The sequence below is a fragment of the Empidonax traillii genome, unplaced genomic scaffold (genome assembly GCF_003031625.1).
Source record: "Empidonax traillii isolate 1590-97213 ecotype Southwest subspecies unplaced genomic scaffold, ASM303162v1 scaffold383:size710549, whole genome shotgun sequence".
Lineage (NCBI taxonomy): Eukaryota > Metazoa > Chordata > Aves > Passeriformes > Tyrannidae > Empidonax > Empidonax traillii.
The window spans coordinates 140708-164961 of record NW_020955576.1 but is presented as its reverse complement, the minus strand read 5'-3'; the positions used below and the strand labels follow the sequence as shown (position 1 = coordinate 164961).

The window sequence follows — 24254 nt, the reverse complement described above, 5'->3', positions numbered from 1 at the left end:
GACAAATGCTATATATTACAGAGCATTTATGAAAAGCCTTCAAAAATTATTTCTTTAACAGTGGACTGAGAAAATTGACACGCCTGTGCTGGAACTAATTAGTCATGTTTCTCAGTGTACTAGTGCTGTCATCATTTGTTCTAATATTTTGTGACTATCATGCAAACAGGGATCACAACTATTAACTCCTTCTCAGAAACGATCAGGGCCCTTTTGCAAGTGGAACCCGAGGACACAACCATTCCACACTTAAGATGAGAAGTGAAAAGGAGCTTCTGAACATTGCACAGCACGTTTTTATCATTTACAGCCATAAAATATACTGCAAAGTTACCTTAGGGCACATTTTAATCTTTCCTATATAACTGAGTTTTTTCCATCTGTCTAAACAGCAATTTACCCTCCAGGATTTATGGGCTTATTAAAAACAAACATGAAAAGCAAGAAATTTATTCTCCCTTGTTTTGGCCCTCCTCCAAAAGGAAAAAGGTCTTCTTCCTAAGAAGCGACACATTTGTCACTTTGTAAAACATTAAACGTGTTCAATGGCCGGGAATAATCAACACTGGTACCTCCCAGGGTTTTTTGGTTGAAAAAAAAAAAATAGAAAAAGAGATTTTTCTACTATTGTAACGACCAACCTGTAGCTGCGTCACAAGGCAGTGGGATGGACCTAGAGATACAGATGGAGGTGGAGCCCTTGGGATGAGGCTGGTCTGTCTCTGAAGGAAGAACAGGAACTGAAGAGGTTCCCTTTGCTAATCCAGCCCTTGCCCACGCTGCTCCCTGGGAAGACTGAGGCACTCAGGCCAGGTTAAAAGATAAACTTGTGTGCTAATTGTTTGCCAAAACTTAAAGGACAAGATCAGGTTTTTCTCTAGTAGCTAAGTGCCAAAAGATGCAGCTAATTCAGCAAATGCCTCAGCAAGGTAAATGTCTAATCTGCAACAGGATGGAGGTACTTAACCAGATTATACTCGGTCAAAAAATGTACTGCCTGTTCAGCTGCATAGTTAGCACCTATTTAGCTTTAAGCACCTTCCTCCAAGGGCACAGCTTGGAGCAAGAGATCATAGAATAATTTATACAACCTGAGACTAATTAAGGTCAGAGAAGACCTCTGAGATCACTGAGTCCAACCATTAACCCAGGACCATGGGGTTCACCACTAAACCACGTCCCCAGGTGACACATCCACATGCCTGTTGAACACCTCCAGGGACGGAGACTCCACCACTCCCCTAGCCAGCCTGTGCCAGTGGCTGACTATAATTTAGCTTTTCCCACTGGGATTTTTTTCAGTCCTGGATGTTCACTGCTGGGGTCATCAACCTGCACTAGAAATCTGAATGCTGTTACTTTTCTGCACCGGGAACAAACCAGCACCTACTCCCCAGAGCGGGAGCACAATGGGGGTTGGGGGGAAAGGCGTGGTGGGTTCACTTGAAATAACTGAGAAAGAACAACACTGAATGATGTGTCTGGTGAAGAGCACTCCTGAATTCCCAGATCGCTTAACACTGGTGCAAAGTGATTTACACACAGTCCTGCCCCTCCATCCAAAGGCAATGATCTCTTCACCCATTTCCTCTTAATGACTTCTTTGAAAAGAGCTTTGAACCTGAACTTATCTGCCCAAGTAAGCTGAAATGGAATCATTTTATATTTTGGGGGGAAATCTGAGGTTTGCTTCACTCAAAAAGAAAAACGCTGCGGGGAAATTTGTCTACCAGTTATTCTGAAAACAATCTGATATTATGCATTCTTTATGCTGATTAGAAAGAACAAACACCTGCAGTAACAATTGACACCCCAGAAAATAACCAAAGTCAATTTGGGATTCTTGTCTTAGACAACGAGGGATTTGACTTTTATTTTTGTCAACGTTAAGATATAAAAAGCTTCTCCATCCAATCCAATCCCATTTAATGTTAAGACAAAAAGCTTCAGTGGAACAAGATGATCTGCTTTTAAAAGTCTCCTGTTTCTCTTTGCAGAACTGTCTTTCACGAAACCAAACTCGCTTCTATTTTCCTTCCTGTCCCCACAAAAATCCTCTCAGTTTGATACTCTTCAATCATGATTAAAACCCATTTCTCAGCATCTCCCTGGCAAATGTTCCTCCTCATGTTTTTTTTCAGAATCTGGCAGGATGCTTGTATCTTGCTTGAGGTTTGTATTGCACTAATTATCCTGATAAGATGGCCTAATTGTCACGATAAGAAAACCACAACCCTCCTGCAGGATGCAGCAGGTTTTTGTGAATAACTAGGTCGCATGACAAGGGTTCAGCGCTTGGTTCCCAACCTCATTCATTCTGCCACAGCCCACCAGTATTCCACCTGGAAACAGCACTGACTTTAGCTGGCAACACAGAGCATATTTGCTGTCATTTATAGGCTGGAACTGTCATGAGTATGTCACAAAACATGGAATTTGCCCATATGCTTGGAATTCAGTCAACTACGCCTTTAAAAAAAAGGATAGAAACTGTCAGGCGAGATTAAAAAATTGTTACTGTAAAATAAAAGATGTTCATGACCGTTCAGCACCACATTTCAAATACAGCGAAGTCCTTCAGACTTGCACTTGCTGAACGTCAGTAGGAGATAAGGGTGGCCACAGATTTACACCTGGAGGTCAGCAGTGACATGACATCAGGATCAGCAGTGCCAGGGGCTGCCTGGCTGCTGAAGGGTGCACGTGAGTGCAGCATCTGTGGCTGTCAGGTCAGTAAAAAAGCAGAAGTAGCCTTTCTGTTCCTTCTTAGATCCAATGAACATTGACCCTATTACCTGTATTACCCTCTTCCAGACTAACAATTCACTATTTTTGGTGTCCCTAAAGCACTTGTGGTGTTACCTAACACTGTCACAGCCCGAGTGAAAAGCACAACCTGACCCGACACCAGCGAGCCTTGCTGGCACTTCACTGGATTAGCCCAGTGAGAGCAGTAAGTGGCCAAGAACTGAATCCCAGAAGCTTGAGGATCCGGCTCCAGCTCATTGCATCGAGGCACTGGCACTCAGGAAGCACAAGAGAACCAAAGGGATGAAGGAAAATCTGCATCTCTCACTTCTAGACTGTTGTGCTTTGGAAGGCACGAGCAGCCGTTCGGGGAAGTGAAATGTATCATATCATGTTGGGTCAGTGCCTAAAAGGAAGCACTGAATGTGGGGAAGACAGTGCAAAGAGGAATGTGGCAGGTTCTTCTGCCACCCACATCACCCTCCAAGACACAGCAGAATGTAAGAGGCACTGCAGTTCAATTCCTCAACCAAGCAACTAAATTCCTCCTTCAGATAACCTGGAATATCCCTGGCCAACAGTCATGTATCATCTACTAAATTCTGTCTGGGTTTGGAAAGAGAAAGAAAATCCAGAGCCAACTAATGAAACTGTTGTCAGCATTCTTCTGGGGTTCATGGCCTTTACTGAATCACTTACAGATCTCTGGATCTGCAGGGCTTCTGAAAGGCTCTGTGTCCTTTAGCTGATGTATGGCTTTCCCCTCTGGAACTACAGGCAGGAATTTGAATTTCTGGGAATTGCTTCTCAGTCCCTAAAACACGGATGGATCAAGGAGCAAGAATCAACCTGACAGTGTCACAGGGGTGAAGAAGTATTTGCATGATGTGATCCACTCCCAAGCATCACACAGGCATTTTCACCTAATGAAACCGCAGCTAACATGGAGACCTGAGACAGTAGCAGTGCTCCAGACCTCTCCTGCTCTCTTTAGCTGGTCTCATTTCTCTGGCCCTTATGAATTAGTGTTGAATGGGTGCTTAGAAGTGTTTGGTGGCTGCAGGAAGGGAATTGTGTATTACACTATATCCTGCGGTCAATGAGGAACCCAAGGAATCCACCTTTATGAGCCAGGCAACCCCTTCTAGCTTTGGGTTCCTGTACAAAAGCATTGACTGGGAAAAGCTTTTGGAGACAGGCCTGGAAACGTCTCCAGGCTGTTCTTTGCAGAGGGCTGGGTTACAATGAAATGGGAGTCAAGTAGCTTTGAAACAGGAATTGCTGGTACTGTAGAAGCCACAGCTCACTGCAGCAAATCCCGGTCCTGTCGCCCTCAACTGTCACCAAATCCACGTTGTCCCCAAGGTGCACTGAGCCTCCTGGTTTGTGGTTAACTCAGGAGCAAAGGGTCCTCTGCTCCCTGCAGTACCACACCTGAGAGCCAGAAACACTGAATAAACCCAGAGTGAGTCATGAACTGTTTTCCCCAACGCCTTCCCATTCCGATGGCTCTTACCTCCTTCTGGTGATACTTTATTGCTACCTTTAGCTTTGCCAAATCGTGACATTTTTGGGGGTCCAGCTCTTCGCTTTGATCGTCTCTGTGATTGAGAATGATCTCCAGCTCCCGGGAACTCCGTGCTTGGTCCAAAAGGTCCTTGGCAAACCGCTTGCACTGCTGGGAAAGTTCTTCGTACTCAGCCTTGAATTCATTTTCCACTTTGCTCAACTCCTTCAGCTCCCAGCCCAGCCGGAAGGCCGTCAAAATGGGATCCTCGCTGGATAAGGCAATCAATGAAGGGCTGGCTAAGGCTTTGTAGATGTTCAGCCTCGACCTGGAGTGCCTCAGGCTGTCCACCTCCGAGCTGGAGACACACTCCACGCAGTTGCATCTGATCTGGTGTGGGCGTGGGATTGTCACCCGTCTTTGGACAAGCAGTTTGATGATTTCGTAGTTGTTGGTGTGAGCCGCCAGCATTATGGGTGTGATGTCTGGAGTGAACTCTGAAAACTGGGTGTCCATCATCAAGGTTGGAACCTGTAGGAAGGGATAGATCATAGAGGGATGAAGTCACGTGGAACAGCAAAAATCGGATATCCCTCTTTTGTACTTTTGATGTCATAACAAAACAGAGGTTTTATAACACCCTCTGTTCTTTAAATCCTACTATAGCCAGGCACACACACACACACACTGCCATTCTGGCAAAACCATCTTCCCCTAGATCATGCCAGTTCCATCAGGAACCTGTGACCATTCAGCTTCCAGTCTGAAAAGTCAGTCCCATCCCCATTCAAAAGCTTTACATGTAAACCTCATCTGAAATGGGTACTGGTTCATATACCAACAGAAAAAAAGAAAAGGGAAGGGAAAAAAGAATGGAAGACAAAAGGCACAGGTAATTGTACAGAAAGAAAGGCTAGAAAAGAGTGAGCACTGAATAGGTTTCCAAAGCTGTCACTATTTGCACGATGTATCTGCATTGGCAGGCCAAGAACCAGCTCGTAGCAGGTCCTGCACAAACCAAACACTGGTCTGCAGCTGGGCAAAGCTCTTCTTCTCTTTTCCCCGGTGTTTTTATTTGAAAATACTTTTCAGTGTAAGGATACATTGCATAACTGCCCTCAGAATAGATTCATTGGGTTGTTTTTTCTAAATGGATTTGAAAAAAATTAAATGTAAAATTAATGAGCCATAGTCCACTACAAATAAGCCACTCCAGGCTGTGCATTCCAGCTACTATTGCACTTCCCACAAGATGAGCTTAATGCACACCCTGTTGTGCCTTATTACTGTATGCAGAGTGCAAAATTAGAAGGAAATGCTCTTACACCCCAAGCACACAGCGTTTCCATTTGCAGCACAGGCAGCTCTCCTTAGTGTGTGTTAATCACTACCCAAACACACTGATCTCAGTGTGCCCACCACTCCTGCCCTGGCACTTGGCATCCTGCTGCTTGAGGGAGGAATGCTGGTTTTGTTCCACCATTTGCAAATGCCAAAGGTGTTTGAGACAACTGTTGTCAAAGAGTCGGAACGACAGGAAATATTAGTCTGTATAAAAATCCTAAAGTAAAGCAGGGATAAAGGATCATGAGGTAAGCGATTAGAAATCCTTCCACAGGATACCCCCAAGGCTGATTAGGAGACAGGGAACCTCCATTTCCCTGGGAGTTAAAGGCCTCTGTGGCAACAAAAGAGCTGAAGTTCATCAGTAAACCTCTGCATAACCCAGATGCAACACTGGGACAGACCCTGTTCACGACACACCAAAGGTGGTCATCACGTGGAGATGTAGGGCTAGTTACTGGAGTGGCTAGGGGGATTTGGGGGAATAAATCTGCTACCCTGAATGTGGCAGGTGAGGAGTTAAATCCCTGGCAGCCTACAGACACAGGGGTGTAGAGAGGCTTTGCTACCCAGGCTGGTCCCTCCAGAGGCAGGAGGCAGAGGATAAATAGGGCTCATGGGGAAGGAGAGAAAACAGCAGTGAGGATTTGCTGTGGGTCACAGAGGGCTTGGTGTCTCTTAGCAAGGTTGGATAAATATATTTTAGGATATCTAGTAACAAATGGCTGAAAGCAGCTCTCTTCGTAAGGTCTTTGACTCTCTTCCTTTGTTTAGCTACTTTAGGTAGTTTGTTAAATGTCAAGAGAAAGTGTGGGGGTTTTTTTCTCTTTCTTAGAAGCTTTTTCTTTTTTAAAAGTCCTGATGCTTGAATATAGCTGCCTTTATCGTTCTTCCCCTCCTTTTTCAGCCAGTGCCTGGTTGCTGCATTCAGAGCCTCTGCCTCAAAGGAAGAACACTTCTCCCCTCTATCACTCCTATTACTGTCAAATTTAATCTTGTTTTTCTATATCGAAGTTATTGTACCAAGGGCTGTGAAAAGGATTTTCAGCTTTACACAGATGAGTTATTCACGTTGCTTGCAATATGAAATGGGCACTCAAGGAGAAGGCAGTAATGTTACAGGTAGGGGTAGTGCTAATCCTCTCTGTTCCAGAGGTTTTCTAAATCTGGATCTAGGGCACTCTAAGTTATTGTCACAATAATTGGGATCAAACCAAGTGATCTCTCTTCCCTTATTCTGGTACATACCAGCCCTCACCCCCAAAATGGTGCTGCAAGAGGCTGGAGCAGCTGCCATGGTAAAGGCAGGTGCTCCTGGGCAGCTTACAGCACTTTTGATTGAGGGATGAGGAGGGAAATGGTGGTGCAGACACACAGAAGCTCTCTGGGATCTGGGATCTGGGATCAGATCAGTGTAAGGTCTCAAATCCCCAGAGCTGAAGTTTGTTTCTGAGCAGCAAAGCAAACCAGCTACAGACAGAACAGGAACAGTGTGACTGATTGATGGCTGCTGTGTCTGGCTGACCCAAAGGCCACGCACTGGCCAAACATTCGTGCTAAGTATTTTTGTTGTCTTCTCGCAGCCTTTTGATGACCTGCATCATAAACGGCCTTGTTTGAAAGCTCTGGCTGTGCAAAGCCAGCCTTTGCTCAAGGGCTGTGTTCTACCAGTGGAGTGACAGCAGAGATTACAACAACACATCATCATCACTGATGTTCCTCAAGTGCTGCTCTGCCCGGTTGAACTCATGTTTAGCTCAGCTTCTTCTGTGACTTGGGTTAACTTACAGTGATGGAAGCAAGAAGAGGAATAATTTATTCTACCCCAAGGGCTCTGCTAAGCCCTTCCAAGGTTATTTTCATTAAGTGACCTGAATAACAAAATTCTTTCCCATTAACCTCATCACTTGACATGAGCTGTTAAGCTGAGTCCTTCACAATCTTATTGCCACTGCTGGCATAGGAGCAAGTGCCTTGTCTGTATTTCATCTTGGTAATGTTCACTTGAGAAATTAACACTACCACGAACAACAAGTGACTGAATACTTCCTAGATTTAATCCTCATAAAAGCAGGCTGTTTATACAACTGTACCGCTGCTTCTCTGAATGATGCTGAGGAGAGTGAAAAATCCCCTTTATCTGAAAAAGGAGGGTGAAGAAACAAGCTTCATTAAAAGAGAAGAAAATGAAGGATTAGCTCACAGAAAAGCACTGTTCAGAATAGCTAAGCTCTCCTCTGAATGGAAAAACACCTTTTCCAGCAAACTGTGCACCGCTGGGAGGGGAGTCTGGATAGGAAGAGCAGGAATCTCTGCTGACGTTAGTCATGAGCTCAGGGTTAGAGGAACAAAACTGCAGAGAGAAAAAGGAAAAAAAGCTGGCTCTGAAGGTACAAGGGCCTTCTTGTAAGTCTTTCAGGAGTTTTACTTGGAACTTTATCTAGCCTGGTATCTTCCCTGGAGCAGGTCCTCTGGTTTCGTGCGCTCCAGGACTGCTCAGCCCCGTGAACAAAGGTGCAACAAATGTGAAAGCCAAGGAGATTCCCTTCAAAAACACTGTCCATAACCAAACTGATAGACTGATGTGAATGCACCTTTTGCCTTTTATAGACCATGGAAGCTAAAACTGTAAATTTCTTGGGTTGGATTACACAGATAAACATGTCACTTCTTGGGTCAGATAAACACGCATCCTGTTCTGGCACTGTGAATGCCACCACTTCTGTCTGGAAATAACTGATCTAATAATGCTGTTGCCTGTTACAGGTGGGATTGCCCCATTTTCAAGCCATCTTCATTCTTGTAAGCTCCCTGTAGGTACCAGAAGGAACCTTACGTGGGTCTCTGGGAAAATGTTACCTGCTTGAGTAAATTTAAGCATTCATTTTGGGTGAGGCAGTGGGTTCATGTTTCAATAACTGAGTATCTTAATGAAAGATGCCTTGAGAGATGCTTTGTATCAGAGAGATGACAGTACCTGTATCAGTATAGGGAGGTTGGCATTTTCTCTAGCACAGTTCATGGAACGATGTCATTCGGTAAATGAAATATAATGAACAAAACAACCTGATATCTAAAAAAAGTCCCCTACTTAAGGGCTTTTGTGCTGGTGATGAGCAAGCTCTCTGCAACTTTGGCATAAGGCACACATTGTTGTAGATGTACTTATGAGCAAGCTCTGCTATTATTGAAGTGTTCCACACACTTCAACACAGCTGTCACATAATCCATCTGAAGAAAAGGCTCTTTCTGGTCTAAAATCTCCTCAGTGACTTCCATGCCTGTGAAGCCAAATAAAGTTTCTGCCCCTCAGATTAACACTGCAAAACAGAGAAAATCAGCACTTTTTCGTGCCTTGTAGCAAGCCAAATGCTGAAACAAGGTTATCAGGTGGTACACACTAACACTAAAATTGAATGAAAAAATAGCATGATATAAAATCACAGAACTGTTAATAACCATTAACTAACATAATGCATTACTGAAAGAACGTGAAAAATTAAATTTGTGATACCTGTGTAACCAAATGGCTTCCTCTACAACCAGTAAACAAAAGCTAAATACGGATATATCTGCTCTAGATTCTTTCACTTTTAATTTGGCTTCTTCTCCCTGTGTTTAAAAATGGAGGTAGACTCAAGGGATTAGTCTTCAGAGCTAAACTGAAATCTAGTGCACCTGACAGTGGCAGAGCTTGTGCTCAGCCATGTGTTGAGGAAATGCAGCACAGCCAGAAAGATTTTCAGAAGATGTCACCGTTTGGGGCTGATGCTACATAATAAACTTCTCTTCTGCTGGGGATTAAAGGAGAGGAATAAGGAGAGAAGCCTTCCCAAGGAAAGGACTTTGCAAATACACATTTAAATGGCCTGTGGCAGGTTCTTGCAGGCAGAGCACTCTCCTCTCAGATAGAGGTGGAGGAGATGAGATGAGGCATCTGATGATGAAATGAAGGAAGAGGACAGTCAGTGTGGCTTATTCTTCAAGTCACAGCTGGACACTCCAAAGAGTTACCTTGTGTTTGAACCTCTTGTATTGAACTGAAACGCAGCCTGAGGTCTGCTATGCCCTGAATTCCTCTGTCTTGCTCCAGTTAAGAACTACTGATTCCAGCAGGAAGATGGGCTAATGGGTACCTACTCCTGTTTTGAGGAATCAGACCAGTGCTGTATCAATCAGACAAGCGGCTGCCCCCTCTTCTGGTGATGACTTCTCATCTGTGTAGGAATGTTTGAGAAGTTCATTGAAGTCACAACTCACATGTTATGGCACATTATCTCTGTGATGCGACCGGTGAATTTTGGTTCTGTCCTACACTTGGGGCTTGCTGAATGATGACAATTCTCCAGTTACAACAAACATGGGACAAAAGTTCAGGACTGTTACAGATCCAGACAGTAAGGAAGCTCCTAAAGTGGCATAAGTGACATGAGGACTTGGCTCACAGCACATTATGGATCTACCACAGCCTTTCCAAAAATGCAGAGATTCCCTGGCTGCTTATTGGAGCTGTTTGCTGAGACTCTCTGACACCAACACACGTGTAAGTTCAGTATTGCTGACATGGGAGTAAACTGAATTATTTCATGAATATTGGATAGGCAGGCTAGGTTATATATGCCTGAAGATGATTTTTTTTTTTTTGAGTAAAAATTGTTAGGGTTTAGCCTTTATTTTTAATGTTGTTTTTAGTTCAGAAATTAATTTTGTTAAAGAGCTTCCTTAATCCAGACCTAATAATTTCTTAACTACTCTAAAGGCCTTGGAATGTTGCTTCACCTTAGATATTTTTTTCATTTTATGACCCGAAACATGGTTAAAGACTGTCCATGGTTATCTGGAAATCTGCAGGCTCCACCTTCAAGGTAGTATTTGTTTTATTATGGTTACTATTTTTCTAATATTTTTCAGGTTTTATTCTGTGAGGAAGAGTTGTCCAGCTTTTTAATTTATTTTACCTGGTCTCTGTATTATCTATTCCTAGCGATAACAAGGACAAGATGTGCTAATATAGGTTAATCAACATGCTATCTGCAGCCTTTTATGTCATCTTTGTGCAGAAAACACCCTTTTTCCTGCAATTTATTACCTTATGCAGGTGAGAGATGTTTCACTAAGTTTAGGTGCGGTAATATGTTGCTAATAGGGCTTGAAAAGGGAGGGGTTTTTTTGCTTGGGTTGTGTTCCTATTCGACCATATTCTTTTTTAAAAGAAAAAAAAAAAAGAAAGAAAGAAAAGAAAATGAGATTCATCCCTAAACCAGCATCACAGTGACTGCACCTGCTGCCAGCCCAGCACCGTTGGACGCCGCACAAAAAACATCCTCACAAACCAGGAGGGTCAATGTTCCCCATTTTGACCAATAAACTGTGCCTTGGGCATTGTTTTACCAACCAAGAAGACACCGTGGCTCATGAAAAGACCCCGGCGTTTGCAAGAGCAAAGAAACGACAATCTAGCCAGGCGGCAGGGTACTGCTCGTGAACAGAACCCGCACACCGGTGATCTTTGCTGATTCCCACTAAGACGGCGACTTCCTCTGTCGTTCCCGGCGCTAAAAGCTGGAAGCATCTCGCTAATGGTATACACTGCACGCTGCAGAGCCCGCTGCTACCTCCTCATCTGCCTGCCTGAGGAGTGTGTAAGTGGAGCGCAGAGCCCCCTCTCCCTGCCGTGACCCAAACCCCGGCGGTGCACGTGGCCCTGAGCCCCCGGCAGGCTCCGGCGCTTTCCCAACGTGTCCTCCCGAGGCGATGACGGAGCAAAGCCCTCGGATTGCAGCATTCCCTCGCTGCAGCAATGCAGAGAGAAGCAGTGAGAATATTGTTCTCAGTCGAGGCCCTTCTGATACTCATCTCCCCATCACTGCTGCCACCAAAATACTGCCCGTGCCAGGGACCCACCAACATATTGCATCTGATTGAAACACACTGTACGGTTTGCCCAGTGCAAGCAAGTGCTGAGATCACTCTTCCAGGGTAAAGATAATTCTCTGGGAAGCATCCTGTATAACATCCCCATTCCCAACCTCTCCACGTCTCTTGTGTATTAAATTACAAGCACGACCTGTTTGCACAATGCTGCAAGGCAGTTTTTTGGCCTGACCCCACCAGCACTCCTAAGAATTAATAACAGACTTTAGGCTGACCCAGGAGAAGGAGCCAGTGACTTACTGCCACTGCTGGAAGCCTGGCAGCTGCCACTGCAACCTGCAAGCCTTAACCTTGGTGCTACTCATCAGGTCCATGAGATTTATCACCCCAGCTGTTTTTTTTCCTCACACCTTGATCACCTGGATTTAAGACTATTTAGAGAACAAGGCAGTGGGGAAGGAGGAAAGAAATTCCCAGTTAAATGCAATCATTAACTGGAGTGGTCTTTGACTTCTCTGTGGCTTAGTTTAATTAGATGAAATTCATTTTGAAGGTAGCCTCCAACGTCAGAGGCATGTTAACTACAGCTGTGAATTATTACTGCATCAATAAAAATAATGAAAAGCTTGGATGCTAACGGAGCCATTAGGCTTTGGAGCAGTAACAGCTAGTCCTCTGCTTTCAGATGCAATCTTTATTCTTTATTGTGCCTTTCAAATATCTCCATACTGAGAACTTGTGGCCTTCTTTTTTTTTTTTTTTTTTTCCCTCAGCTGCTGCTTTTCTTGAGAAACTGCTCTCCATCAGGAATTTTAGTTGGGAAGTCCCCAAGTCTCTCCTTCCCCTCTTCAAGAAATGTAAACCTTTTACTGAAGGAGATAGGGTAACATTTCCCACAGCTGCAAACCCCCAGGTCCCCCAGGGCAGGACCTGATCTCTCCCACCTGCACTTTGCCAAAGGTGAGACAGATCCCCTTCAGCCAGAGTCTGAGGAACACCAGCTGCTTCTAAAACTCATTTCTTTCCAATTGCCTGCAGAATCTAGATTTTATATCATGAGATACCTGAGAACTGAACGGTTTCCTTTGACTTGAACAGTCCAGTCGGTGGTAGCACAGGGCTGACAATGAGTTTGCACATCTGGTAAGTACCTGCAGGTCTGTTAAATCAAGAGTTGCTTGTGGACTTGTTGCACTGGACTCTGACTGCAGGACAAGAGCCCAGTGTGAGTAGGAAAATTAAATTAAAACCACACTGTATCAAGAAGGTTACTGGATTTGGGCAAGAATAACATGGCTTAGTGAAACCGCTATTTTCTGTTTTACAAAAGACTGTCTCTAGGCTATTGATCTATGATATCTTCATGAAGATTAAGGTGGATTTTCACTCATCAGCTCACCTGAAAGAGGATTTTTGAGGTTAAATTTTAAGTTCTCTAAGAGTATCAAGTGGCATCAACTTTCCACCAGCAGGTATCTGATGATTAGCAACTGAGACTGAAAACCTGCCTTTTATTCTCTCTCCATAGTTTCCTCTTCACAACCATATTCTTCCAGAGTTTATTTTGGTAAAGCTCCTTCTTTTGGAATACATAAAGATCTGTTGAGGTCTCACTGATTCAGAAAGCCTTTGGACTATCAAAACAAACTGAATCACAGCCATAAACTAAGCTGTGATCCCGTTTCTTTTTGTTCTTTTCGTTGAGGGATTGCATTTGTAGACCAATATGTGAACCAGATGAATTTGGAGCCATCTGCCACGAGCAAATCGCTACGTTTGGCAGATACCAGAGAGATGCTCGTGTCCCCCTTATGTAAATAGCTGATGGGAAGAAAACAGCCACCCTGTAAAGGTGCTCATGGCTACACCAGGACTGTGGAGTAACTCAGATGATTGGAGCTCCCTAAAGAACGGAAGGAGGGCTCAGCAGTCAGCACAGGCCGTGCCTGATGTGCTGCGCAGCGAGGCAAAAGGCGAGGCACAAAAATCTGTGCAAACTGAGAGCTGTGATGCACAGCGGAGAACTGGGACGGCTTCAAAGAATTCACACGTGCAGCTGCAAAGAAAACACCCCAGAAGACCTCACCTGGAGCCACAGGGAAAATTTATGCTGATTTCAGTGGCTTTAAAATGACAGGAAATACAACTATTACTAATGACAAATACGAAGTGAATCAAATAGGTAGGAAAAAGGGAATCTTTGGACGTGCATTTCCTGCTCTTTCCCAGAAATTAGATGTTGTTTAAGTGCAGCTTAAGTGCAGAATCCAGCCTGGCAGAAAACATAACCCACTGTATTGATGTTTGCATAGTAAAAAGCACATCTAAGAGGACTTTTAGGAAAAAAAAAAAGAGCGACAAAACTCAAGGATCAAACAGGTTGAGAGACACAAGACGTTACTGGAAAGCAGAATTCGTTCAACAGGCTTCATATACACATTCCCTTGCTCCTGTGGTAGTACTCAATCAAAAAAAAAAAAAAAATTAAAGAAGTAATTTTAAGTTCCCCGTTAATTCCAGCCCCATAGGACCCCAGCCAAGTATCTGTTTTCCATGGGTACCTACAGAATAGAACAGTATTAAGGTCTTGTTTTGCCATTGTCTGTATTGGAGAGACTACTTAGCATTTTAACTTCCTACCCCCAAAGAGATGAGCCACCTGACTCACTGAGCCTGGGCCAAAGCCAACACTGCATCTGCACGTGCTGATTTTTGCTGTTTCTATCTGCAGCTCCTTCTGGTGGTTATTCAGTGATTTGTTGTCTTATTTAAAAATAACATGCCAATCATCCCTGAGCACGGATTGCCATGCCAAGTACACACATATTACTCCTCTGCCTCTATGCAGTACAACATCAGCCTCTTAACTGTCCAGAAAATCAAACTATAACTATTGCAACAGATGAGGCTCACTTTAATTTCCTAGAAAATACTACAGACCCCTTCAGGCAGAGCAACACTTGCATACCCTCTAGGTACCATGAATATTAGTTTATTCTGTTGTTCCTCTTAATGTTGATGAACACGTTGCTTGATTTCCAAATGTCTGTCATCTATTTGTGGAAAAACAAACTATCCTGTGACCTAAGTGACCAATCAGCAACACAAAGTGACTGGTCAAAGCGAACTATGGTTTAAAAGAAAAAGCTTGGAGGATTAATTGGAGTAAATGACATAACATTTGGAAACAACAAGTGAACTTGTAAAAATCACAGAACTAGAACTCTTTTGTTACTTAATTTTGAGGAGATAATTGAATTTCCTTTATTTCCCCTCATCCTGCCACCTGTGCTGTGGTGGGTGGGCAGGGCTGTGGCAGCCCCAAAATACCCCAACTTCTTCTCACAGGCACCTTCCATCCACTCCAAACCACACCTGCACACAGACACGTAGAAAAAAGTGAGAGTGCACCCCAGAGCATGGTGTGGTATGTCTGAGGAGCTCCAACAGCTCCAATTTGAAGAGATGGATAAGTCATTTAAAACCTGGGCTTTACTCCTCGCTGGGGGTGAAACACATCAGCACACCTCTGTGGTCTTCCCCTGGTAGCAAAAGTCAGGTGTTTGCACCATGAGGACTCTCTCATTGACCCCAAAATCTCCCATAGCCAATTACGTCTTTCAAAGCAGCAGTAAATGTATTAGCCATTATTCTGGTTGTAATTGGTGAAGCCTTCTCCTCATCTTTATCAGGAGGCTCACAGCCCAGTACACAAAAACCGTGGCCATGAGTTGTCCAGACCGGACAGAACGGATTTGAGAAGAAATTTTAAGTTCTTAAAATAACCCACGAGCCTTGCTTGGAGATAAACCTAAAAGGAAACACGTCTACTTTAGCACATCACCGCTCAGCAGGCTAATCTATCGTGTGCTCTGCAGCAGCCTTTGGAGGGAGGTGGTTCACGCTCCCCTTCTCTCACACGCTCCACATGCAAACAGAGTCATTTCCTCCTCTCCTGAGACACCCCTCACACGCAGGGCTGTGGTGAGGGAGCTGCCTGTTGTTATAGTTACTGGCTGTGACTTACCCCTGCCATTCTCATGGCATTTTCACTTAAATGGTGCTTAAACAGCAGTCTAGCAAAGGTTTGCAGAATAATGATTCATAAAAATGCTCCGCATAACGGGATCCAACCTCTTCATCCGTCTCTCCCTGTCCCTTTACATCATCAGCGAGACCCTGATTCTCCAGCATAAGGAGCACAACAAAGGTCACTTCTCGTATTTGAAAGGTTTTTTTACTTCTGCTGCCTGAGAAGGTCATCATAACACGGGGGGAAAAGCAGAGCTCTTCCCCTCAGGCAGCTCTCAAGAGACAGGCGTGGAGCATCCAGGACGTATCAGCCTGCAGATACTCTGTGGCTGCTGAGACAACCTGCAGCTCTGCAGGTCAAAAGTCTGTAAAGGGCCATGGTTTTCCACCTCATTTGGGGCATCTCTTTTGCTAACCAGATACAGGCATGGTAACCCCACAAGAGGCTGGAATAACACAACATCTTCCCATCAGGACTGAGGATAAGGCTGTGGGAATGAGAGGAGAGACACGCCCACGAAATGGATTGTGCTGAATGATGCTACTCAGCTGCTTTCGAGATGCAAAGACAACAATTAACTGAGCTGATGACTCAAACAGCTCTTCATGCCTGGCAGTCGGAGAAACCAGTCTTGGGGAGAGAGGCAAATCATCACTGCTCAGAAGCAGAGAGCAGGAGAAGGGAATTAACGGGTTTTCCACAGACACCAGACTCAGATAAACAAGCATTTACGACAGAGTAATTAGAATATGCTGCTTCTGCACCTTTGCCTGGAGTCCAGCGAAGACAAGCAGCCCCTGATGGGAAACAGGCTGCCACATGGGGTCCAAGAAGCTGCCTTCACTCAGCTTTGTTTAGTGAAAATGAACCCTGTGTACATTTAATGAATAGATTACACTAAACCTGATATATCAGAAGTGCTGTGACACCATCTTACTTATTTCTCAGCCAGACAGAAACCCTTCCACGAAGCATGAATTTTTGTTACTACTCAACAGAACTCCCATGTTTTCTACACGTTTTAGAACATGTAAGCAGCTGATGAGAACAAAGCTGTGCTAATCTGATTTATCAGCTGCTTTTTGTGAAAGTAATTAGGAATGGGATTCCCAAAGGACTTTATGAGAAAGGGTCCAGCAAAGATAACTAACGAATGTCTATCGATTCTGCTGTGGAATTAGCATCAGGAACTTGTGTTCCTGTATTAGCTTTGTGCTTCGCTCCATCTAACGTTGTATCACTATACACAAAATAAATGTTAATTACCAGCATTGCACGAACAACCAGTGAAACTGCTGAAATGGAAGTCCAGTCCCGCAGCCTTCTACCACCAAACACTTCCTGCAGTCTACAGAAGGGCCTGAAACCCAGCCAGGGAAGTCAATCCTAGTTTGCACGTAGAATTTTGCATCAAGCCAGTGCTAGTTTAAAATACACCGATGAAATCTGGTCCTGTAACGAACCTTGTAAGCAAAGCTGAAACTGGCACCGCATCTCCCTCTCCCCCACACGTGTTCTCCTCCAGGTTGTAAACCCTGCAGCAGATACAACCCCAGCTACAGAAGGAGAGCTGCACGCTGGCCCAGAGATAACAGAAAATGAAACAGGCCTGCCATGAAATGGATCACTGAGCTACAGACACTGGAGCTGAACTTCAGCTGCCATAAATCAACCTTATTTCGTGGACCTTTATCTCTGCCCAGTTAACCCAGCAAGGCTATGGATTTGAGCAGACACAAGCTTTGGTATGCAAGAGACGTTACAGAAGTCAACGTGGCTCCTATCGCTCGCTTTCTGTGCCACTTCAGGAGGAACTTGTCATTAACCTGCAATAATTAATTACTGGCAGTTCCTCATTGCCACTGGAAAAAACTTTTATTGCATTCTTCTTTCTGTTGAGCTGTAGGATGCTCAAATTGCTAGAAGATTGAGTTAAAAAAATGGCTCATTCTCCACATGTGGTCCTTATTTTGCTACTTGTATTTTGTCGGACTAAAACCCGGTACTATCATTGCAATGTCCAGGTGTGAGAGAAGAGATTAATTTTTAAATCACACCTTAGAATCACACTGATACAGCATGCAGATTGCTTCTTTTCTAAATATGAAGCTGAGCACTCTTGAATGCTGCCAGGGTTGATCCTTATTGTTGGCTTTGGAGCAACATAAAATGACTACTGAAAAACTATGTACTAAGGATACCTATCCATTGAAAATGTTTTCTTCTATGATTGACCAGTATTAATCATTTCCCTCCTTCACACACAGAGGGATGTGCTGCCTTCAAAAGGAGACTTGATATATAAGGATTACCCCACGTTTTGGATGTTCCTTTCTAAAGCAGTGAACGTGCCAAAAATCGCCAGTGGTCAGTAACCTACTTAACATTACTCCAATTAGTGGCAGGAATACTTACAAACGACAAGAAGAAAACCAGAACACACAGCTGGGGTAGTGTGACAGGCCACACTTGAAGTGACAGGATTCAGACTTGATGGTTTTTCACATAGACTTTATGTAACTTAGGAATGGCTTTGCAGCTGAGGATCCTTCCCACAGGTCATAGCTGGTCACTGCTCAGCTGTACAGCAGATTAGCTCTTGCTGTAACGTTATGTTCTGCCTCAGAATTTCTGCCCTACAGCTCCCTGGAGAGGGAGACCAGGATGGTGTGTCTGCACTACAGCAAAGGACTGAAACCCAGCAGAGTTTTGCTTGCTTCTAGTTATTTATAAGCATGTGTGCTTTCAGGATTTACTTACGAAAAGCAATTCCACTTAATATCAGTACAACAGCGTGGCAACAGTTCATATTTACAGATTGTAATGTAATTTCAGGGAGCCACAAATTCCTTTAGAAAGTACTCATCTATAAATCAACCTATAAATCAGTACGGCCACAAACACTGTAGGGCTGGAAAGAACACTGAGTGAAAGCAGAAAACGCTGAGCGTTTTAAGTCACACAGAAAATGTTTGTTCAGCCTGGAAAATCAGCATCCCAACAGGACTGCCCACGTCTGCTCTGGGCATTCAAAGCAACGGACCTACATCAAGGACTGTGCTTTCCCTGTGCAGTGCCACCTTCCCAACGCGGGATAACAGCTCAAAATCGAACGGGAACACTAAACCAACCTGCTTTTCACCACTGGGCTTCCTGTAATTCAGCAGCAGCTCCACAGCTCCCACCACCTCCTTCCGTATGGCGTAGAGCAGCGCGTCACCCACGTACACGCTGTGGCTCAGCAGCAGCTCCATGATCTCCAGGTTCTCGTTCTCTATGGCTATGAGGAGGGCGCTGCGACCCAGAGGATCCATGCAGTTAATGTTGATGTTGTAGTAGATCTCTGCCTCCTGCAGGGCGTGCTTGACGCTGGCGTAGTCCCCCTTCTCCACGGCGCTGAGGTAGGCCTTCTCCTCCGCCGACAGCTCCGCCTCGGCTCGCACGATCTGCAGTGGGATCCGGTCTCGGTACGGGGAGTAATTCACCTTCTTGTAGTATAGCTGGGCCATGGTTCATAGTGACCGGGCAACCTGTCAGGGAGAAGAACCACGTGTAAGCGACAAAACGGACACGGAGGGGACAAACTTCCGAAGGTCCGTCGCGGTAAAAGATTCCGATCCCTTTTTAAGGTGTTTTACTCTCAAGGTGGGGACCGCAACAGCCCTCGAGCCACATCAAAGGGCTTCCTGAAAGCATAAAGGTGACCCCACTGCTCAGGAGAGGAATGCAGAACGACAGACGCTCGGTATATTTTCTAATCTCACGTAAACACTGTGCCATTGATTTCTTTTATCTGCTCAGAAGCACGATCTTGTTGGTTATGGATAACCTGTCACGTGGGCAAATAGGTGGATTTCTCATCTTTGCTTTATTTCCCAGTCAATATTTTTTTCAGTTCCTCCTTTTCCACTGATGATGCAGGTCCTCAGCATCTCTGAACTGCCAGTGATAAAAGCTGCTGATTTACACCCTCCTATTTACAGTAATAGATTCATTTTGAATATTTTTTGCTGCTTCTCCCCTGCTTCCATGTCTTAAAATAGGTTTTTATTTTTCCTTAATGTTTACTCTTTGACTAGGTCACAGTTTTATTTTTAAAGCTTGAATGTTTTTAAACATATTTTCTCACTCTCCTCATTTATAAATAGGACCTAAGGACAGGCTAATGTAGAAAGCCCCCACCCTTCCTCTCCAAAGGCTGTGATGTTGTTTTTAGGTCTAGGAAAACGAGAAGTAAATTGTGCCCTGGAACAAGTGCGGCAAACTGAACAAATTAGGGCTCCTTAAGAGCCTAAGAGGTGACTGGAGTAACAGGAAACATGGGCTCGACAGGTTTTCACAGGTAAGGGAAAAAAAAAGGAACTAAGCCTGCCTGCCTCTGTTTGGCATTGATGAACTACCCCAAGTCAGGACCAGGGGACACCAGCAGCTGTAACTAATTGGACTACTTATTCCATCTCCTTGCACAAAGCTCAACGGCTTCCTGCAGCAGATTAGCCAGAGTTTTGTTCCCTTTTAGTGCCCTGTCCAGGGGAAAAGGGAGGTTCTCGTGGTTCTGACGGGAATTGGGCTCCTGTTACCATCACCTCCTGCCGTGGGGGAGCCGCATTCCACGGAGCCCACACATTTGCATTTTGCCTTCGGCTCCAGAGCGATGGGCCTGGCGTGGTGGGAGTGGGTGGATCTGAGCTCCAGCCCAGCCGACACTGCAGAGCAGTGGGTGGCTGCAGCATTACAGCCAAGTTGCATCTGCGAACTTCCTGGGGAGCCAGGGATCCGTACCAGCCAGTTTGGCATCTCCCAGAACGCGCTCACTCAGTGTCCCGCTTTCCGACAGAAGTGTAAGGAAAGTTTGTTTGTTCCGGATCCAGAGCTGCTCCCACGTTGCTCACACGTGTCTCTGCACATACAGAGTCATGGAATCCAACGGTTCAACCTCAAGACACACGCAAAGGCATGTGAGGCAGAAGGACTACAATCTGAATAAAACCCATAAATATATCAGTTTATTTTCTATGGAAAATTATGCCACTAAAGCTTTTAGAACTAAGGAACAATCTCAGTGACTCAGAAGCTTCAAGTTTCACTAAACTACACGTAGAACCAACTACTCTGATTTTCAAAAGGATTGAGGCTGACAGGTGATTCTCAAATTTTGTTTTTGAAGACGTTATTCAGGAGGGGCCCAGCTAACTCCCACTGAAACACTGACAGGACACAGGAGGATGAAGCACAGGTCTGCTAACAACTAAGGACAAAGAGATCTTTGGGAAAGTAAGAATAAACCCGAAGGGGAAGGCAAATTTTGTCCTAGTGTGACAATCTGGCTGATGGGAGCAGGGAACACCAGTTCCCAGTGGGACTGGTCACACAGGACAGCAGTCACCGTGTAGAAGTCTCCAGGGGGAATAAGTTGGCTCCAAAAAAACCTGAGGGATTCTGGTGGTAAGTGCAGCTACTGAAGTGTATTCTTTCACCGCCCTTCAGTTTAATTGAACATTCTGTAGATGGTGAGTAACATTTGCAGTGAGTTATAACAAATGTCACCTCATGAAACATCATGCCAGAACTGAATCCCTTTCCTTTCCAACAGTTTTTGTAGAAAGAAAAGAAAGCTTCAGATTTCTTAACTCCTCAGTGAGATCTCATCTCCCAGTACAACCCCAGTCCAAGAAAGCATTTTATAAATACTTCAAGCACATAAGAAGTTGCAATAAAACCAAACAGGAAAGACTGATGATTGATTTTCCTGAGTTCTTCTCAGGCCAACACTGCACAGCCTAACAAACACATGCTGCTGACTGGGGTTGGAAATGAGAGCATGCAGTATAAAAAAAAAAAACCACAAAGCACCACAAAACCCCCAACTGTCTGCCTGAATTACATGGAAGATTTCAGCAAAACCTTTGGCTGTTGAGCTGGAAATTGTCTATTAGAGCATCAGTCAAGCCTGTGAAGGGAATGAACAAGCACAACAATCCCTGCTCTAGCTGTTGCTCCTCAATACCACCAGTCTCCCAGAGGCATCATCTCCTGGTGAAGCAGACAATGCTGGTAGACCCCAGACCACTTGTTTGTCCCAGACTGGTCATAATTCAGGCATAACAGTTGAAAAATGACAAAAATATTGATGAAATCCAGGGAAGAGAAGGGGTAGGCAATACACAGGTGCTGCCTAGAGAGAAGTAGCAACGATGTTCTTGAAAGGCAGCAAAAATAGAAGCACTAAAATCTTGGAATCTCTGCAGACAGCCTGAAAATGCATGTTTTCCATATGAATTCTCTTCACAGAGAGGCATATTCTGCTACTTGAGTTTGGGGCAAAGAAAGCACTTCCAGACTATGCCTGATTGCAGGCAAAGAAAGCACTTCCAGACTATGCCTGATTGCAGATGCCTCAGACAATATTGAATGACTGGCTAAGGCAATGGTGATACCTGCAGCACAAACAGGTGTAGAGAAACAAGAGAACCACACAATAAAATACAAAAGACACAGGAAGAGGACTTAGCACTCAGTTTGGACTCTGTCACCACTCTCCAGCTGAGATGTCCCTCTCCCTGAACTATAAGTCCAAATCTCCAAGCCATTTCAGCCTGACACCACTTCTGTGTTGCCTGGCACAGAAATCAAGAGTTTTAGCCCCTAAAGAACAGTCATACCAGAAACAGCTTGTCTGGCTTGGGAAAGGAAGGTTTCTGGCCACATTACTTTGTCCAATAATTTAAAATGGTTTTTCTATGGCTGCAAAAATTTTTCTGCACCCTTCACCTCTCAGTTCAGACTTATCTATCCCCTACACCAACACAGCCACTTCTTTCACTCTGAAGAGTGAATGGCATCACAGCTGCCCCAGGCAGGTTTGTTGGAATCTCCTGCTGCCTCCTTTTGGACTGGACTTGTGGGATGGAGATGTTACAACCACGTGCAGGGGAATGGTATTACTTTAAGTCAAGGGTTGGAAACAATGGCTTTGGCTGAAAATAAAGAAGTGGCTTTATACATGCCATCATCTGTATGGCATCTGCAATCACCTCTCTCCAAGGCACTGCACTGTGAGTCTCCCACTCTTCCAGCACAACTCAATACCAAATGATCAGCTCATCACACTCGTGTATCCTGCCCAAGTGAACACCACCAAGGGGCAAGCGACAACGGAAAGAGGAAAAAAAATGACCTTTCTTTTCTAATTTTCTTGTTAGGGAGAGAACATGATGAAAATTGCAGAGTCTGGAGAGATATGTGGTAACACAGGAAAAGGCCGGGGGGGGCAGCCTGAGCAATGGGCAAGCAGCAGGGAGGAAGGGGCCAGGAAAAAGAAGAGCAGGGGAGAAGCAGTGAGCAGCAACCACCAGTTAGAGAGATGGTTAATGAAGATAGACAGGCAAAGGTCTCTCAACAGCACTGCCTTTTGCCACTAAAAATTCCATGAGTTGTCACTACAGATTTTTTTAGGATCTGTTAGCAGTTGAGCCACTTCACCTTACAAGCTCCCACATGCCACTGTCTCGCGGGAATCAGAAGGACCTGCAGGAAATGGGATAACTGTAAAGGAGGGAGCCAGTGCCAGCTTATATCCATGTATCACCAGGCTCATTATAAAATAGGACCTTCCTGGATTTTATATTTGCTTTTATCATCATGATGCTGACTCAGAGGTGGAAAAGTACCGCTGCTCCTGATGGCTGAGTTCCCTCTGTAATGAGAGCAGCAGAGACTTGTAGGGGTGTGGAATTCAGCTATCAGAACTCACTGCTCCCAGAACTCACTGCTCCCAGCTGATGTGAGCATCTGACAACCCGAGGAACTAATCAAACACGGATCTTGAACACAAGATCAATAGGAAAGAGTTGCCTTTCCCTCTTGGCGGGACTCTGCCCGAGCAGCCAACTCACATCACACCTCAGAGCAGACAACAAAGCCCCCGCCCTGCCAAGCTGCAGAGCGGCTGTTGCTCCCTCCCACCGGCGACTTCGCTCTGACACGTGTTGGCAAAACTCCTTGTGCGGCTTTAAATGTCACCACATCTTCCCTGTGGGATCTGCAGAAGGGTTTATGTGCTGTAAAACCCACCTGCACTTTCCAGTTGTATCAGCCCAAGAAACAAACTGATCCTTCGCAACACATCTTACTCCGCTGCTTCCTTCCTCCTTTCCTTCTGGGGCTATTTCTCCCTTTTTGTATTTCAGAGAGGGTGTTTTCCTCGTTTTGCAATTCTAATCTGGACTCCAGGTCTGGAAATCGTGGTCTGTAACTGTGAGAATGGCCTCTTTCCTCGTGTTCACACACTGCAGGCTCAGCACTATTGATCTTTTTAAAAAAAGGTTATAAACCTGAGTTATGAAGTAGTCCAGAAGGGCCACTTAGGTAAATAATATTACATGTAGCTAATGGACCAATTGAATTTGTGATTGGATCCTTCTTTTACGTGCTCCAGATCTTATTTACTAATAATGCCTGGCTAAGCACAGTATGAGGAAATAAAACTGACTTTGTAGCATTTTGCAATCCCTTTTCTTCTCCAAAGATACCCTCCTGTTCCAGAAAATTGCTTTTTTTCATGGCGTTCAGTGGGAACCAGATGACAACCCTAAGTCTCACTGCTTCTCATGATGTCTCTGCATCCCACCACCAGAAGCAGAATTTTTTTGTGATGCTTTTAAATGCATGACTGAGTAAACACACAACCTCAGAAGCATTTGAAAACTATAAAATTGTAATGACCTTCTGGTGCCTATGGCTGTGCAA

The 24254-nt window shown here is 44.6% G+C and overlaps 1 protein-coding gene across 3 annotated transcripts in view; it reads right to left on the bottom strand.

The window, feature by feature from the left end:
- TRPC5 (transient receptor potential cation channel subfamily C member 5) overlaps positions 1-24254 on the bottom strand; it is a 92799-nt gene that overhangs the window by 45094 nt on the left and 23451 nt on the right. For 2 of the 3 annotated variants that reach the window (XM_027893142.1, XM_027893141.1), the window contains exons 2-3: positions 18638-19036; positions 4265-4786 (exon numbers count right to left, since the gene is read on the bottom strand). In XM_027893142.1, coding sequence (XP_027748943.1) covers positions 4265-4786; positions 18638-19015 — 900 coding nt within the window. In that variant the 5' untranslated portion in view covers positions 19016-19036. Of the gene's footprint in view, positions 1-4264; positions 4787-9613; positions 9713-18637; positions 19037-24254 lie in introns of those variants that run through there. The other variant, XM_027893143.1, reaches the window with a different exon arrangement.